The 18,794-nt window shown below is 39.0% G+C and overlaps 2 protein-coding genes across 2 annotated transcripts; one reads left to right on the plus strand and one right to left on the minus strand.

Moving 5' to 3' along the window:
• The first annotated feature begins 2,237 nt into the window (after window positions 1-2,237).
• LOC132164244 (dnaJ protein homolog) lies at window positions 2,238-5,091 on the plus strand. Its single transcript, XM_059574710.2, has 6 exons — window positions 2,238-2,534; window positions 3,456-3,621; window positions 3,710-3,848; window positions 3,949-4,225; window positions 4,323-4,521; window positions 4,614-5,091. Exons 1-6 carry the CDS (start codon window positions 2,385-2,387, stop codon window positions 4,931-4,933), a joined length of 1,251 nt encoding a protein of 416 aa, XP_059430693.1. The 5' UTR covers window positions 2,238-2,384; the 3' UTR covers window positions 4,934-5,091.
• Window positions 5,092-5,804: 713 nt separating this feature from the next.
• LOC132164662 (Protein kinase superfamily protein) lies at window positions 5,805-16,292 on the minus strand. Its single transcript, XM_059575205.2, has 7 exons — window positions 15,734-16,292; window positions 14,496-14,751; window positions 13,736-13,788; window positions 13,597-13,664; window positions 6,471-6,560; window positions 6,265-6,334; window positions 5,805-6,173 (listed from the first exon to the last, which is right to left on the minus strand). Exons 1-7 carry the CDS (start codon window positions 15,801-15,803, stop codon window positions 5,869-5,871), a joined length of 912 nt encoding a protein of 303 aa, XP_059431188.2. The 5' UTR covers window positions 15,804-16,292; the 3' UTR covers window positions 5,805-5,868.
• Between the last annotated feature and the right edge of the window lie 2,502 nt (window positions 16,293-18,794).

An 18,794-nucleotide genomic window follows, 5' to 3' on the forward strand; every position in this document is an offset into this window, starting at 1 on the left:
TTATAAAATGCTAAATGTGAATCCGGTGGACTGAATTGTTCACCTCTTGTTGGAAGAGTGTAATGATGGATGCTCATCGACCACAGGTCCCACATGCTCTACTCGACAGTCCTTACAATCCTTAAAGGATATAAACCCCTTAGACATCTATCACTTGTGATCTCTGATTGTGCCAAATTCGGTACAGTGAACTCTTCTTCCTTAGGATGCCTTGGTGACAGCCAACAAGGTCAACAAACCTCCATTCACATTCCTCCAAGCTTTAGTTAGAAGATTCTCACATTTCCTATAATTTTTTTCAATGGCTTTTGAATGGGCTAAATTGGAACTGAAATGAGTGAAAATGGGTAGAAAACCCAAATTTGAATTGAACAAGCCGATTCAAGTGGTTTAGTAGGGCCAGACCAGACCGGTTGGTGGCGTCGGCAGCTACGTTGGTTCAGCTGCTGGATTCGAGTGGCAGGTTAGTGCTTGGACCATCAATGATTGAATGGTATGGGCTTTTTTCTTTTTGGTCTTGGGCTTGGGATTTGAGGACATATTTTTGGGCTATGATTTTCCACTTTGGGTCCGTTGGTTTGGGCTTCGGGTCAGACTTGGGCTGTGCCTTGAAACGACATCATTCTTGACAGGGTTGGAAGGCGCCTACTCAAAGCACAAAAATGGCTTCGTTCCATTTGAGGGGAACGACGTCATTCTGAGAAGGCCCATGCCTTCTAAGCAGTCCCTGAAAACTGCGTCATTGCTCTTAAATGGAATGACGTTGTTCCTGGGCATTCTGGGGGCGCTGTTTTCTGGTCCCTCCACCAATTGAGGGATTTGGGTAATCTTCATCCCAATCTGAACCATAAGGGAGAAAAATTAGGGGAAATACCTGAAATTTTTTCTCCTTTCAACCCATGAAGTCTCTCCTTCCTCTAATGATCCCAAAATTGTCTTGTTTGTTGGGAATGATTCTCCAATGCATTCAAAGCTGGGAGGAGGAGTGATTCCTCTCTTGTTGGGATAAAATTTACTGAAGAACATCTCTCTAATGGACAAGAAATGAAATTTCTCTAATATTTTTCTTCTAACATATAGCGTCTTTTAAATAGTTTAGTGTTCCTAGTTTATTGCAATGCACCCACAATGATGGTAAGATGTGTTTCTTCTGAATTTGAAATTATTTGATGGAGATTGAAGAATGCTACAGAAGACGCCAAACCTGACACTTGTCTGTCGATTGTTTGCAAGATTTGTTGCATAACGATTTTGTTGGAGCTATTCCACATCGGATTTTAGAATGGGCTAGTGGTCATTTTATAAGTGTGAGGAAGAGCCTTACCTCTTGAGCTAGCTTTTGGGGTTGAGATAGGTCCAAAACTACTCAACACTGGTATCAGAGCCCAGGTTTACCAATAAGTCTCAGCCAAACAGTTCACGGAAGAAACGAGTTGTTGCTGCTCCGATCTAGGGTCCGATGTGTGAGGGAAAGATTGTTGAGGTTATCCTACATCGGTTGTGGAAGAGGCTGATGGTCATTTTATAAGTGTGAGGGAAAGCCTTATCTCTTGAACTAGCTTTTAAGGTTGAGATAGGCCCAAAACCACCCAACAAATTTTTGATTCCTCTAATTTCTCTTTGTTTTCTTCCATAATCTATTGCTCTAATGTCAATGAATTCTAAATTGAATACTATTATCTTTTGAAATTCTTCCATTAGGGTGAAAATCTTATAGAGGACAAATAAAAAGAAATTATAGAACTCTTGTCAGAAAATAACGTACTTTTATTTTTGATTCTTAATTTAATAGTAATTTTAAAAAGGGCGTAAACAAAAATATAAAATAAAAAGCAATTCTCTTTACTAAATAAGAGAGTAGAGGTTTTTTTTGTTTTAGAAAAAAGAGAGTAGAGTTCTACTCCACAACAGTCTCCGATTTTATGGAGGATTAACGGTTGGATGAGGCACAAGGAACTTCGAGGACACGGTAAAGGATATAACGAACCAGTTCAAAAAGCGGGAAAGCGGGGGGCTTTCACGGAAACATCTAGAACCAAACTCTCCAGAACCATCACGGAAAGCATCAAGCGGTCTACGCTTCACAACAGAACAACTTCTAGACCCTTCCTTGAAGATGCCTATACACCATGGCTCAATCCCAACCGTCCATTCAGTATTTGAGTCATTGACCCACCTCGATGACTCACAAATAACTCACCCCCACTATCCTATTAAATACCCCACTGCCCTTCGTTGCTCGTAAAACTTGTTCGAGTCTCTCTCTCTCTCTATCTCTCTCTCTCTCTCCGGAGCCTCCCGTGCGCAAGAAGTTAGAAGTTAGGAATCTAGGGTTTTGATCGGGAACTCCGCTTCGATCAGAGCGAATTTGATTGGACGAGAAGATGTTTGGGAGAGCGCCGAAGAAGAGCGACAACACGAGGTACTATGAGGTACTTGGAGTGTCCAAGAACGCTTCCCAGGACGATCTCAAGAAGGCCTACAAGAAGGCCGCTATTAAGAACCATCCTGACAAGGGCGGCGATCCCGAGAAGGTACCCTTTATTTCTCGCCCTTCTTGCCTGTCATTGTTATGCTGTTTTTTAAAATTTATTTATATCTGGAATTTTATTATTTAAATTAGATATTTGGGATATGAGGTTTTCAATTGGTTATACCTTATTTTCTTGTATTTTATGGGATCGTGGGTACTTAGTAATGTTAGAGAATTTTCTATTTTTATTTGATGCTGTTCTTGATATATAAATCTAAGAAAGAAATTGGGGGTGGAATGGCGTTCTTGACTTAGAAGAATTTGATGATGTTTTAGAAGCTGAAAATGGGGTTATGACCCTCTTTTTTGTTGCTTTAGACGCATAGAGTGGTGGATTGTTCCACTGGTTTTCAGCTATGTACTTGATTGATATATTCGTGAGCTTCCTGTTTATTTCCTTTTTAATCAGAGGAATTGCATAATGGTTGTTGCCATTATGGTGTCTGCGGAATTGTCACTCAGGTTGATTTGTTTATATGTGAGCTCTCTTTGCCACAGAACGGTGTTTATGCGTTTTATTAGTTTATGCAACAAAGGATGATAGAAGCTTTGATTTTTAATTTTTTTAATGAATAATGATAAAGCTTTGATGACAGTGAGAAGACTTTGAAGTTTATTTTTTAGCAACTTGTATTTTTAGACGGCCGCTCTTGTTTCTTCTTTGGTGATCACCTATCATAGTAGGTGGCTTCTCTTATGTTTCCTGTGTGGGCGGCTTAAGCTTTGAATAAAATTTTGATTACTCTTATAAAAAAAGAAATTTAGTTTATGCAACTGAGCTATCAGTTTGGGCTTTTCCATTCAATTATTGCAAGTGGGTCCGGTAAATCTGTGTCTTTGTCTTTGATGGTCCAAGTTAATGTTGGTTATTGCTCTAGTTTGGATCAAAATACAAGCCTGATACATGGGATTTTTGCTGCAGTTCAAAGAGCTGGCCCAGGCTTATGAGGTACTAAGTGACCCTGACAAACGTGAGATCTACGACCAATATGGTGAAGATGCACTCAAAGAGGGAATGGGTGGTGGTGGCGGTGGTCATGACCCATTCGACATCTTCTCATCTTTCTTTGGTGGGAGTCCATTTGGAGGTAAGAATTATGAACTATTAACGAATATCTTTGGAGGGCACTTGTCATTGGCGTAACTCAAAAAACTGGTTTGAATTGTTGGTGGCAGGTGGTAGCAGCAGGGGACGAAGGCAGAGACGTGGGGAAGACGTAGTCCATCCTCTGAAGGTTTCTTTGGAGGACCTTTACCTTGGGATATCTAAGAAGCTCTCACTTTCTCGAAATGTATTATGTTCAAAGTGCAAGGGGTGAGTGTTTCAGTATTTCATCTTGGTGTAACGTTCGCATACTTGTTCAACACATAATGGTCTATGCTTATATGGGTGGCTAATATTTGATCAATGACAGCAAAGGGTCGAAATCTGGAGCTTCAATGAAGTGCGCTGGTTGTCAGGGAACTGGTATGAAGGTTACAATTAGGCACCTTGGCCCCTCTATGATTCAGCAGATGCAGCATGCTTGCAATGACTGTAAGGGTACTGGAGAGACTATCAGCGACAAAGACCGCTGCCCACAATGCAAAGGAGAGAAGGTTGTCCAGGAAAAGAAGGTGTTGGAAGTCATTGTGGAGAAGGGCATGCAGAACGGACAGAGGATTACATTCCCTGGTGAAGCAGATGAGGCGGTAAGTTGTCGAACTCAGCTTATGGCCATTGATTGAGGCGACCTGCTTTGTATGCTATGTTGATGGTGATTGGTTTCTTCATTTTTTGTGTTTGCAGCCTGACACAGCCACTGGGGATATAGTCTTCGTCCTTCAGCAGAAGGAACATCCAAAGTTCAAGAGAAAGGGTGATGACCTTTTTGTGGAGCACACATTATCCCTGACAGAGGCTCTTTGCGGCTTCCAATTTGCATTGACCCACTTGGATGGAAGACAGCTCCTTATAAAATCGAACCCTGGGGAAGTTGTCAAGCCTGGTAAGTAAAAGGCATAAACTTTTTGGCTCTGTTGATTATTGTTTGGTTGGGTCATTAACATTGACAATTCTCCATTGATGCAAATCGTGCAGACTCGTTCAAGGGAATCAATGATGAAGGGATGCCAATGTACCAGAGGCCATTTATGAAGGGGAAATTGTACATTCATTTCACTGTCGAGTTCCCTGATTCTCTGACTCTAGAGCAGGTTGGGGCATTGGAGGGTGTTCTGCCACCTAGGCCATCGTCCCAGCTGACAGACATGGAGGTGGACGAGTGTGAGGAGACTACACTGCATGATGTCAACATTGAGGAGGAGATGAGGAGGAAGCAGGCCCAGGAGGTATATGATGAAGATGAAGACATGCACGGTGGTGGGGGTGCTCAGAGGGTGCAATGTGCCCAGCAGTGATGATCCATTATTTGGTCGGAAAATGCATTGTGGGTGGATATTGGGAAGTGGGTTATATCTTTTTTGCCTGATTAGTGATCATTTAAAACAGTTTCCTTTATGATTTAAGTCATGTAATCTCCAACACTTCATAATATGACTACATTTCTTTGAACTCTCGTCACTGCATTCTTGAAATTTTCATTCTTTTCTTCACGCCCTCCATCCAGGGTAACCTTTTTGATTCTACCGATCTCGTGTGGTGAAAATTTGGTTTTATGATTTAGTCTTTAGATGTTTACGGATTGAGTAATGTTTACACTTATTCTAAAATTACTATTAGAAATAGATCTTTATTGAATTTGAAGAATCTCTCTAGCTTGAAGAATGTGACTTCTTGCTAAGCATAGTCTCTGAGGCATATTCTCCACCTTTGTTGATTTTCAAGACTTTCTAAACAAACAATAAACGACCCCTTCGCCTCTTCTTTGGAAGTAGAGGCCGCAGTGGTAGCTTTCCTTGTGTCTCCATCCATTAATTGGGAGCTTTTAGAGGGTCTTCTTTACACTAGTGGTCATTTAAGGGTGCTAAAAAGAGATGAATGACGCTGGATTTATATGCTCCACTAAACTTAAGGTGCAAGCAAAATGTTACGACAGCCGATGGATTCATCTGGCATCCAAAAATGTCTTGGAAATTAACTTCTCATTATCTGAATGAATCAGGGCATTAAGCATATATCTTGACAAAGAAGACAGGCCATATTGTAGTTGTATTTAAATTCAATCAGCTGATTTTCTTGCATAATTTCTTTTCCTGGGAGACAAGGTTATACAGCAAAGAAAAGAAACACCCAGTAGAGGCTTAAGGATATAAGCAGTAATCCTCCATCAAAATTAAATCAATTTCCAATAAATATGAATATTTTGTGTGAAGTAAAATGGACAACGAAAATATTAGTCACGTGAAACATCTAACTTCTTCTGGACATAATGAAGTATCTGTGGAATAGAAAACATTGGTTTATCCCCAGATTTAAGACACAATGTTGCTACAGCCAGAAGCTTTTTAAGCTCACTAGAGTTATAGTCATTTCCAAGATCTGGGTCTATCATCTGATGCATGGAACTTGCAAAGCGAGATCCTTGGACCCATTGGATTAGATCAGCACCTCCCTCTTCTGAACATTGACCAGTAATAAGCTCCAGAATTAGCACACCAAGCTGGAGTATAAGGTTACCACGTTCCTGAACCGCACATTCTGCAAAAAGGATAAAGATAGACAAATGCAGATTGAAACTGAGAAAGCAAGTATGCGAATTTGTTGAGGGGGTGAAAGTAGAAAAAATAACCTTCTGAACTCGAGGCGTGAGGCACTGTAACGTAATTTCCACCGGAACTAAGAAGGCTAACATCAGATAGCTGTGATAAGCAAAGGAAATAATAAACATTAAGTTCCTCTTAACGTATCTACTTGACGCAAATCTTTAAAAGTTAAAAAAGTATTTATTAGAACCAAATGCCTAAAGTTAATAAAGCATAAGAAATGTATCCTTACTTTTGCTGTAAAATTTTCATCTAACATAATACTGCTTGAGGTAATGGAGACATGATACATCGGGAGGTCGCTGAAGAGAAGCAAATATTCCTGCATCGACAAAATCAAAGTAACTAATTACTGAAAGACACTCGTACTATGCACATATGGGAACTTTCTTTACTTTGGAGGAAAAAGAAAAAGACGATTTCATAATACCATGTTGGTCAACTTACGTGATCAATGCATATAGTCAATAGTTTATATGCAGGTAAAGAGCCAATAGTTGCCACAACTTTGAGGTTTGACTAATTAAAAGGTAGCCATTGTCAGGTTCAAGGGAACGTCTTGTTTCAAGATATCACATCAAATGCTTGTGGTTGAAATCTTAATTCTTAATGAAAAGTAAAATCTCCAGCATGTGTCTAGATAACTATGACAGCAACTCACTCAAAATCTAAAACTCCATAGCTAGCACAGAGAAACTTGAGAAAATCTTCAAAGTTAGTAGAGGCCTAATAGTATGGTATTCAACTTCTATCTCTATTTTACTATCTGGGGACAGAGCCTTGATAGCCAACAATGGATTATTTCAACTTAAAGTCTTTACTAGCTTATGAGCTTGCATTGATAAATGTGTTCTGTACTATCACATATCTTCCTTTCTGAGCATTTAAGTCTAGAGAAGCATCAACATGCAAGGACATATTAGCAGATTTTAAGTGAGGCTACTACTCCAAAGAGAGATTTTCACAAACTCTAGTTATGTTATGTTTTTATGACGTTTTTAAAATCATGAATTTATTGTGAGTGGTAAGTGCTCTGGTTGTCCTATTTAATGCCTTTGCGCCTCTGAAGTTTTTACGATAACAAACCTACCCCTGACGGGTTGGGGTGTTACAAAAGCTCCCACTTATCTAAATTTATTGATGTAGGAGAATAATAATAATAAAGTAGATTTATTATTTATGCTTTAGGTTTCATTTTTCAATAAAGATTGGGTTTTTCCTTTCCTATTAGGATTTGTTTTCCTTTTCCAATTAGGTGTGCTTTTCCTTTTCCTTGTTAATTTAGGAGGTGCCTAGCCTATATAAAGGCACTTAGTCTTTGTTATTTTTCAATTCAGTTTATACTATCAATTAAATTTTAGTCTTTCAGAGTTATTTATCTGTTTTGCTTATTTGGGACATTTAGGGATTTTTTCTTCCCTATTTGTTATTTTCTCTCTTCTTGAGTTCCCTTTTCTATCTTTAATTCTTAGTTTCTGCTACTATTATACGCTGTCAGAACAATCCTAGTTCTGTCCGGCGTCAGTTGGTATCAGAGCTTAGCCCTCTTCTTGGGGTGAATTTTTCATAAGTTTTTATGGCTGGTGGTCGAGTTCATGGTCGGCGTGGGCAGGTTCCGAATGAGGAAGTCCCCTACCATGAACACAATGTACGAGACATGACGATTGAAGATTTGGAGAGGCAAGTTGCGGAGTTAACCCAGCGTCTAGTGGCGCAAAACTTGGAGAGGGATTGCGAGATGGATGATAGCAATTTAGAGTCCAATTTTGAGAACCTGTATCACAATCCTGTTCTGGGTCGGGAACAGCGTGTTCGGGATTGGCGGCATGGAGACTTAGGCTTCAAAGTTGAGCTTCTAGAATTTTCGGGCAAGCCGAAGGCTTCATTGATTGGCTGCATGAGGTAGAGAGGATCTTTGACTATACAGAGGTTCCAAATCATATGAAGGTAAATCTTATCGCCATCAAACTAAAGGGTTGCGCATCCGCTTGGTGGGAGCAACTAAAGCGATCGCGAGATAGACAAGGCAAGCCAAAGGTTTGTGATTGGGAGAAGATGAAGAAGAAGATGAAGGGACACTTTTTACCCTTCGGATACACGCAGACATTATTTCAACGGCTTCATACGTTGAGACAAAGTGCGAGATCCGTTGATGATTACACTGAAGAGTTCTACCAGTTGGTTGCTCGGAACGACTTGTCAGAGACTGAGGAGCAGTTGGTGGCACGGTACCTGGGCAGTTTGCGGCAGTCCCTACAAGACGTCCTTAGTCTCCACTCAATTTGGATAGTTTTTGAAGCCTACCAACATGCCTTGACTGTAGAAAAGCAGCAAGCCAGGAATAATACTAGATCTATACCAAGAGGAGAACAAAATACACGAGGAACCCGTCCTCAAGAGCCTCGTCCTAATCCTCAATCTATGCAAGGTCAGAGTTCCAATTCCAACATTCATTGTTTCAGATGTAGGGAGCCCGGTCATCGATCGACAGATTGTCGAAAATCAGCTAGCAGAGTGGGTAAGAGTCTCTTGATTGAGGATGAGATAGTAGAAGAGCAAGTCGACATCGAAGATCCTGTTTTTGATGAAGGTACTGACGGGGATATTTGTATGGAGATGGGAACGAAACTCTTGTTGTCAGAAAAAGCTTGCTTACTCCAAAAGATGATTCTAAAGAAGACTGGTTAAGAACCAATATTTTTCATACCACATGCACAATAGCAGAACAGGTTTGCAAGCTTATCATTGACAATGGTAGTTGTGAGAATGTGGCGTCAGAGGAAGCAATTAAGAAGCTTCAGCTGAAGATTGATCGCCATCCAAAACCATACAAATTGTCATGGTTGAAAAAAGGGAGTGAGGTAACAGTAGATAAGAGGTGTTTGGTCTCTTTTTCAATTGGTAGAAAATACTTTGATAATGCATGGTGCGATGTAGTGTCTATGGATACATGTCATTTATTATTAGGCAGGCCTTGGCAGTATGATCGAAGTGTTATCTATGATGGGCGACAGAATACTTATATCTTGAGCATCAAGGGAAAGAAGGTGGTGTTAGCACCTCAACGAGGAGTCATTCATGCACCAGTGATTGAAAAAGGCATTAATCTCCTATCAATGTCTCGATTCTTGGAGGAAGCAGAAGAAGGGAGAGTTGTACATGCCTTGATGCCCTGTGAAGAAGGTGCCAACGTGGATGATGAAGTGTCAGTTGAGTTACGAGAGGTGCTTACAGAGTTTGCTGATTTGATGCTGGAGAATGTACCCCCTGGTTTACCACCCTTGAGAGATATACAGCACTACATTGACCTCGTGCCGGGGTCAAGCTTGCCAAATTGACCAGCTTATCACCTTAGCCTGAAGGAATCTGAAGAATTGTAACGCCAAGTGTCAGAGTTGCTAGAAAGAGGTTACATCCGAGAGAGCATAAGTCCATGTGCAGTTCCTGCTCTCTTAGTTCCAAAGAAGGATGGGTCTTGGTGCACGTGTGTTGATAGCCGAGCCATCAATCGAATCACGGTGAAGTATAGATTCTCGATTCCTCGTTTAGATGACATGCTAGATCAGTTAGCAGGTTCTAAAGTTTTTTCCAAAATTGACCTTAAAAGTGGGTATCACCAGATCAGAGTTAGGCCTGGAGATGAGTGGAAAACAACGTTCAAAACGCATCATGGGTTATACAAGTGGATGGTCATGCCTTTTGGGCTATCCAATGCTCCCAATACATTCATGAGGTTCATGCATCAGGTGTTGCGGCCTTACATGGGGAAGTTCATTGTTGGGTACTTTGACGATATTCTCATCTATAGCTCCTCACAGGAGACACACCTAAAACACCTCAGGGAGGTTCTTGATACGCTATGACAAGAGTGCCTATATGTCAATCGGAAGAAGTGTTCCTTTCTTACTACCACTGTCACTTTTCTTGGATATGCTGTGTCTATTGATGGTGTTTATGCAGACCAGTCTAAGGTGACAGCAATTCTAGAATGGCCAATACCCAAGACTTTACATGATGTTTGGAGTTTTCACGGATTGGCATCATTTTATCGACGGTTCATCCAAAATTTTAGTACATTGATTGCACCAATCACGGAGTGCTTAAAGGGTCAGACTTTCCAGTGGACTGAAGAAGCTGATGCAAGCTTTCAATTGCTTAAGAAGAAAATGACGGAAGCACCTGTTCTCACTCTTTCGGATTTTGACAAGATTTTTGAAGTTAATTATGATGCATCTGGCGTTGGCATTGGTGGTGTCCTAAGCCAAGAGGGACGTCCGATTGTCATTTTCAGTGAGAAGTTGTCGGGGTCCAAGAAGAACTATTCCACCTATGACTTGTAGTTTTATGCCATTGTACAATCTTTGAAACATTGGCATCATTACCTGGTGCAGAAGGAGTTCATCCTTATCATTGATCATGAGGCCCTCAAGTATATCAATGGCCAACATAAGCTTAGTTGCAGACATGCCAAATGGGTTGCTTACCTTCAGGAGTTCACTCTTTCTTTACAGCACCAATCAGGGAATTTGAATTGAGTTGCTGATGCTCTAAGTAGGAGGGTTGCACTTCTTACTACTATGCATACCAAAGTTGTTGGTTTTGACACTTTCCGAGAGTTGTATACGGAAGATCCTTTATTTGGGAAGATATTTGTTGAGGTACTTGTAGGTAAGCGTGGTGATTATGTTACTTTTAATGGTTATCTATTTCAAGGTTTACAACTATGCATTCCGGATAGTTCATTGAGGGAGCAAATAATACGAGAGTTGCATGGAGAAGGTCACTTTGGGCGAGACAAAACCTTGGCCTTGGTCTCATTAGACTATTATTGGCCCAAGCTAACTAGTGATGTGACACGTTACGTGGAACGGTGTTTTATTTGTCAAAAGTCTAAGGGGATCCTCACAAATGCGGGTCTATCCACACCATTACCAGTGCCCAATGGCCCATGGCTTGACGTCAGCAAGGATTTTGTTTTGGGGTTACCTCGCACTCAAAGGAGCATGGATTCTATTCTCTTGGTGGTTGATCGATTTTCCAAGATGGCCCATTTTGTTGCTTGCTGGAAGACGATGGATGCCGCCTAAATTGCTCACCTCTATTTTTGGGAGATTGTTCGCTTGCACGGGGTTCCAAAATCTATTACATCGGACCAAGATACAAAATTCATGAGCCATTTTTGGAAGAGCCTGTGGAAAAAGATGGGGACCAAGCTTAATTTTAACAGTGCCTACCACCCCTAAATAGATGGTCAAACTGAGGTAGTAAATCGAAGCTTGAGAAATCTTTTAAAGAGTTTAGCTGGAAATAAGCCAAAGCAGTAGGACCTGGCTTTGTCACAGGCAGAGTTTGCTTACAACTGGTCCAAGAATAGAACGACTTAATTGAGCCCTTTTCAGATCATGTATGGGCAAAACCCATCGGGAGTGCTTGACCTAGCACCTATTCCTTGTATTGGTCGATTGAGTATTAAGGCTGATGAGATGACGGATTATCTCCGAGGAGTTCATGACCAGGTCAAGAAAGCAATAGAAGATAGCAATGTTAAGTACAAAGCACAATCTGACAGCCATAGACACAAGGTAACTTTTGAGGTAGGTGATTTAGTTTGGGTTGTACTCACACGTGATCGTTTCCCTGTTGGTGAGTATAACAAGCTACGGGAGAGGAAGATTGGGCCTTGTGAGATTTTGCAGAAGATAAATGAGAATGCATACCGACTACATCTTCCAAGTCATTTAAAGGACCTCTGCTGTGTTCAATGTGAAGCATTTGACTCCATGTTTTGTTGATTCGGACAAAGACGACTTGAACTCGAGGGCGAGTTCTTTCCAACCCGGGGAGACTGATGCAGGAGAATAATAATAATAAAGTAGATTTATTATTTATGCTTTAGGTTTCCTTTTTCAATAAGGATTGGGTTTTTCTTTTCCTATTAGGATTGTTTTCCTATTAGGATTTGTTTTATTTTTCCAATTAGGTGTGCTTTTCTTTTTCCTTGTTAATTTAAGAGGTGCCTAGCCTATATAAAGGCACCTAGTCTTTGTTATTTTTCAATTCAGTTTATACTATCAATTAAATTTAAGTTTTTTCAGAGTTATTTCTCTGTTTGCTTATTTGGGGCACTTAGGAATTTTCTCTTACCTATTTGTTATTTTCTCTCTTCCTGAGTTCTCTTTTCTATATTCAATTCTTAGTTTCTGCTGCTATTATACGCTGTCAGAACAATCCTAGTTCTGCCCGGCGTCATTTATTTAGAGATCTTACACACTTCTTGTCCATGTTCACCATTTCACAATATCAAAGAGGTTTGGAAAGATTAGGAATTATTTTTGGAGGTCAAAAGCTATTTAGTTTATCAGCAAGAAATTTTAGACAGGGAAAAAGTATAGGTTAAATCAATCACAGAAGTATAAAATTTTTATAGGCAGATATAACTCACACATTTGTACAGGATTGAACCCATTACCTCAACCTTCACCCCTTGTATAGGGGGAGAAGATGCCTGTTTGGTCCAATGTTTATAGGGAAAGGAGATGCCATTGGATCTAAAAGACCAACAGTCAGAGATACGTAAATAAGCCAAGTGCTATATAATGTTGACAAGAGTAATATCCATAAAAGATTATGGCTTCTGAATTAGGAGTTACTATTTTCCATGTATTAGGCAAACCAAGAGGTGCTTATTGTTGTGGCCTATTGGAGATTATTAAGGTTTTGATAATATTTCACCTGGGTATATATTTGTTTTGTTTTTTTGTTGTATAAATGGTTTCTAAATGGTGTGTAAATAAGCTTGCCCCTCATCTCATAGTTGACTTATCCCATCCCCATGCAATCAAACTGGAAACAGATTTTCTGGTTTCTGCTTTCCAAGTTCCTATGGTAACTTGACTCTGACAAAACTCCCTTTGATACGCAGCTTTTGAAGTTTGGAAGTAGATATTTATGATGATGTTTTGGCCAGCTTCTTTCTGCAGCCACCATTATAGAGTTCCAGTGATTAGTTATATAGAGATATAACTGCTTTTCATGAAAGTCTTTTTTTTCACCTTCATGTATATTTATTGAAGATCTATGTAGTCAGCACAGGGAATGCTTCAACCAAACTTATTTGGGTTCCTGGAGTGAGGAGTCAAGTAGAAATTTTAAGTGTCCGATTTTGAGAATTCTTTACCTTGTATGCGATATGTTTTTTTCTCATGTTCTTGCTTCTTGAGTAAACCTTTAGCCCCCTATTGATTTACGTAGTCATTAAAATTTATTTTCACTTTTCAAAAAATCTTAAGGGGGATTACATTATGTGGCATTTAATTGTGTGCACTATAAGAAGATAATCTCATGAACATACAACTTACCAATGCAGCTGCTACACCAATGGCTATTTGTAGTCTTGTCCTCCAATTTAAGGGAGTCTTAAGAGGATCTGCCAAGAGCCAATAATTAAAAACAGAAGCAGATTTTACAAAAACAGACAAATTTTGCTCCAAAAGTTACCGCTAAGATGCTCCTTCAAGCTTCCATTTTCTATGCTGTCAAAAATGAGCACCCTGCAAAGAGCAAATGGTACAAGTTAAAACATCAAATCTGTAAAAGGTAAAGAAAATTAATAATGCATATTCAAATCTATGCATACTCTAGATGGTAATTAAACACAACAATTCAAATTTACAGAGTCATTATACTGTGTTTATAGTTATAACGCGAGTGCGTATATATCATGAGAGTTTCACAAAAGAACAATACAGACTAACATACATTATCGGTAACAAAGACATTTTGTAGTTAATCCATAGAGGAAAATCTTGGTGATGGCATTGGCATGGATGTATGTGACTTACAAAGTAATTTTACCATTTTATTGACTGTGATACAACACCTTATACAAACAAGTGACCCCATTTTTAATGAAAAAAAGATATAAAATCTCCAGATCCAGTTTAAGAGCAAATCAGGAACTGATGAGTCAAGGGTTGGGTATCCAGGCACATGTATTATTAGGATTGCCCAAAAATGTCTCACTTGCCTTTGTTTCGTTTCTGGAGAGGGTATAACCTTTTTTTCTTTTCTTTTGTTTGGTGCACAGGAGGCCCAATGAGCAAATGGAATGGAGGGAGTAATACCTCAAACCTACTTTAATTGATCTACCCAAGCTCCAAACTCACCACTGGCCTTTGTATACAAGTTATACTTCTCACTTTTAATGGGGGAGAAAGCCTAATTCAAACTACTGGAAAAAAAAGGCTAGGCATCAAACCTCTTATTTCCGGTGGAAAACCCTTTGAGTGGAAGAAGGTGGCGGTGATGCAAGCGGCCCAGGAGTTGCACCTCTCTGTAGAAGACATCTAATTCTTGACTAAAAGCTGTAACTTCTTTTACCAAAGCAACCCCACCGTCTTGGAATCTGGCCTTATAAGCAGTTCCATGAGAATTGCAATAGATGATTCTATGAAAACCATCTGTCGCCTTCTTTATATCTTTGTATGACAAGTGCCTCACAAACAATATTGGGCCTGGAATGAGAACAAAAGGGAGTTATACAAAACACTCTCGTATATACACATCCATGGAAGAACATGATCCAACAAAATGCAACAATTGAATCAAAATTGTATGCTCATCATTTTTTCTGTTTTCAACATATTAAAATAACTTGAAGTTAGACAGCATGGTCTTAAATTTTCAAATAACGCCAAATGCACACACAGTTTTGTCAAAGAAAATAAAGGAGACAAAAATGCAGCTCTAATATATCGACCAGCAATTGTTTTTTACTTGATGAGGATAGCAACCTGCATCTTATGGGGTAGTATAATAACTATCTTACTTTTCACCTTCTTATTCTTTTCCTTTCTCACTTGGAACCAAATTCTTTCTGATCATGAGTACAAATTTATGCTTATATATAATCTTAAAATAGAAGTTAAACTCAAATTGCTTCTAAATCCTATTCTTAATTCTTCATTTTCACACACCCTTTTAGAATTCCATGTCTAATTCGTGCTCTGTCCACCTATAATATCACGTAAATAACCAAAAATTTGATATTACATTTGAGTAAAGTTTTGAATTCAGATCCAAGAGTGGTGAAGGTCTTTTTCAAAGTTAATCACATCGAAGTCCTCCGCACAGAACAGAGCATGTTCAAGTTCAACTGACACTAGCAACAATTAAAGAAAACCCACGAACAATTCAATCAATTCACGTATATCACAGTCAATGAGTAAGGCTGAAAGCATAGAATTCCCCCACTAAAGTCACAACAGAGCATTTTCTAGATAATTCAACTAACATCATCAATAATTACTCTACACCCACGAAGAATTGAATCAATTCAAGTCCAATTCCAGCAATTTCACAGACCCAACACCCAATTACACTCACTGAGTGAGCTTGAAAGCGCATAACTACCCACATTGTCCGAATCTGTACTAAAAGACTAGCATGATCTTAAAAAGCAGAATTGAAGGTAAAAGTGAGATGAAATTGAGGTACCAGGAGGAGATTTGTGAAGCCAGGGAAGAAGGCGAAGCCTGATCCTGCGGATCAAACGGTCGACACCCATTTTTGGAAACTTGTTTTCTGGGTATTTGTGATCCAAGTAGAAGAGGGTCAACAGTCACAAAGTTAAGTCTCATTGCTTTCTTACTTTTTTAATGTAGCGGAATTAGATTCTTTTACTTTTGGAGGTGGGTGAGAGAGAGAGAGAGAGAGAGAGAGAGAGAGAGGGAGAATCATGAATGGGCAAAACGGTCATCCAGTCTGTTCATAGTACCCTGCAGCCCCACTGCCCCACAGCCAGGCTTAAATGAAAACACCCTTTTTTGGCATAGTTATCGCCATTGCCGTGCTTCAAAATACAGACACTCTTTTACCTCATCACCAAGAAAGAAGACTCTCGGTTTCTCTAAACAAATACACATTCGTGCCCTTCACACATCGTCGATCTCCACATTGGGGAGCTTACGGAATGTAATCGTTTTCAAAAGCGATACAAGTTGTCAAGGAGCCCTCCATTGCTGACAGAGATCCAACAATTTTACCATTTGTACTGTTTTTTTTAATATTTTTTTTTAAAAGAGCTATTTGTACTATACGAACTGGCATCGTATGCAACTTCAGCAAGTAGAATAGTGGTGAAACAAGAGCATGCTATAGAGCATTCCTCGGGCATGTGAATTCTCACAATCGGAACAAAAAATTATTAGGATCCGATCTCTCCCCTTCACTAAGGATGTGGTTTGCAAATTGCAATTGCGATTTAAAAGTACAATTTTCAATCAAATCATAAAAAATAGATTATTAGGAATTGTGTTTTTAAAAATTTATGATTTGAAAAAGTAGAATATTTCCGTTTTCAAATATCAAGCAATAAGTTTATTTAATTTTATTTATTTTTTTATTTACACAATTTTAAATGTTAAACTACGATTTTGTCAAACGTTTAACTACATTTTTAATAGGGATAATTAATTTTTGCCCCCATAAATTACAGGGACTTGACTCTTTTTTTCCATGAACTATCAACTATGACACCTAACCCCATCAAACTACCATCTTATGACAAAAAGCCTCATTCCATTAGTCAAAGGGGTTAGAATTAATGGTTAACGGTTATGTGCAAGTCATGTGCCATTTTAAATTTTTTTCTTTCACTTTTGCCCTCACTTCAAACCGAAAATGACACATATACCCTCTAAACATATTAACTTTATTTGTTTGAAGTGAGGGCAAAAGTGGAAAAAAAAATTTTTAATGGTGATCGTCAATTTTAACCCATTTGGCTGAAGGAATGGGGCTTTTTGTCATAAGATGGTAGTTTGATGAGGTCAAATGTCATAATTGGTAATTCATAGGGGAAAAGTGCCAAAGTGTTGTATTTCATGGGAACAAAAGGTAAATACCCCTTTTTAAAAACCACGTTTTCAAATCACACATTTTTAAATCATTATTTTAAAAGTGAATTTTTTAAAATCATAAACCTAAATGAACCTAAATGCGTCTCAAAACATGGAACAAAATCCTCTCCGGTTCAAATTGACTCAACAGTATTTAATTAGTTATACTAGTTGAAGGGTATTTTTATCTTTTCATATTTTAAGGAGACAAAAATACTCCGACACTATAACTTACGGAATATTGAACTAATTCCCAAAACATAACCGCATTTCTGTATGATGCCTATATACTTCCTTACGCAACTATTAGGCCTTGGCCTGGTTCTGTACTCCGAAACCTTTTGCTGACCTTGACTGGGCTTGGCCTATTGCAGAGGAGCTTGAAGGAATCCTAACCACGGGTCAAAAAACAATAGGCTTCCTTAGGCCAGCCCAACTTATTAGTTGAACCGAAATTGACTGACCCACATCCACCATTGGTTCGGTTCAGTTCAGCTTTATGGGTTGTTCATTTAGATTTAATGGGGACATGGACAGATTCTAGGGTTGATCCTCTATACCAGTTGCTTCAAAATCTTAACAAAACTCTTTTGTGCTATCAAATAATGCTATATATACCAAATTTTTATCGTCATTTATTTATTTATTTATTTTATTATTATTATTATTATTATTTTTTAAGTTGTGGAATAAAAATATGGTATTTAACATGAGTTTAACTTATATCAAGATGATCCTTAAAACCTTAGTGTTATAGCCTACAATAAAAAACTGACATATAAGCAAAAACACAAAAAATGCACAAAAATAAGCTGCAACACAATACACTAGATTTGAGCTCAAAAGAGAGAGACCCACGGCCTCCTCCAGCGCCAGACCCAGACCTAGAGAGAGAGAGAGACCTCGTGGTTGGGTGGCCAGACCCAGCCACCCAGCCGTGGGTCACATTTTTTGGTAGTTAAGATGATAAAATCCCTAAAAAGTTAACATTCCACTTATAGGTTTTAGTTTTGAGGCATTAGAAACGTGTTTTGAAGAACTAAAAACTAGTTTTAGGTAGGTCACAGCCGGTTTTCAAGTGGGTTTTAAGGAAAGTCACGGTCAGACCCATGGGTCATGCCAGACCCACGGCGTCGTGGGTCTGGCGAGACCCACGGTTGGGTTTGGCGGCCAAGGGTGTTTTTGGTATTTTTTTCACTTTGATTTGCTGTGTTTGTTCTAACTTTCATTTTTTGCATTTTCTTTAAAGTAGTGATGTGTCATATGGTGATTGGATGTTATAAATGGGCTGGTTTACACCAAGACTTGATAAAAGTGGCTCTCATTTAACATTACTTTTTTTTTTCAATATAAAATCATTCAGCTCTCGTCCCTCTCCAGAAATTTCCCATGTGAGCATTTGGCTTTCTCCTTCAATCTCCCTCCCTCTTCCTTTTTCCTTTTTTCTTTTGGTCTCTTTTTTGTTGTATTTGGAAGCCGAAGCCAGATCTATTATTTTTTTCTCTCTTTGGTTGTATCTTGGAAGCCAAATCTCCCTCCTCTTTCTATTTGTCTCGTTTTGGTTAAGGTAGCATCTTTGGTGGGCAGGTTGCACAAAAGATTATTTTTGTGCTGCGAAGAACTTTGATAAGGAGGTTTCACAAAAGTGCTCTTTTATG

The sequence above is a fragment of the Corylus avellana genome, chromosome 8, assembly GCF_965113065.1.
Source record: "Corylus avellana chromosome 8, dhCorAvel1.hap1.2, whole genome shotgun sequence".
NCBI lineage: Eukaryota > Viridiplantae > Streptophyta > Magnoliopsida > Fagales > Betulaceae > Corylus > Corylus avellana.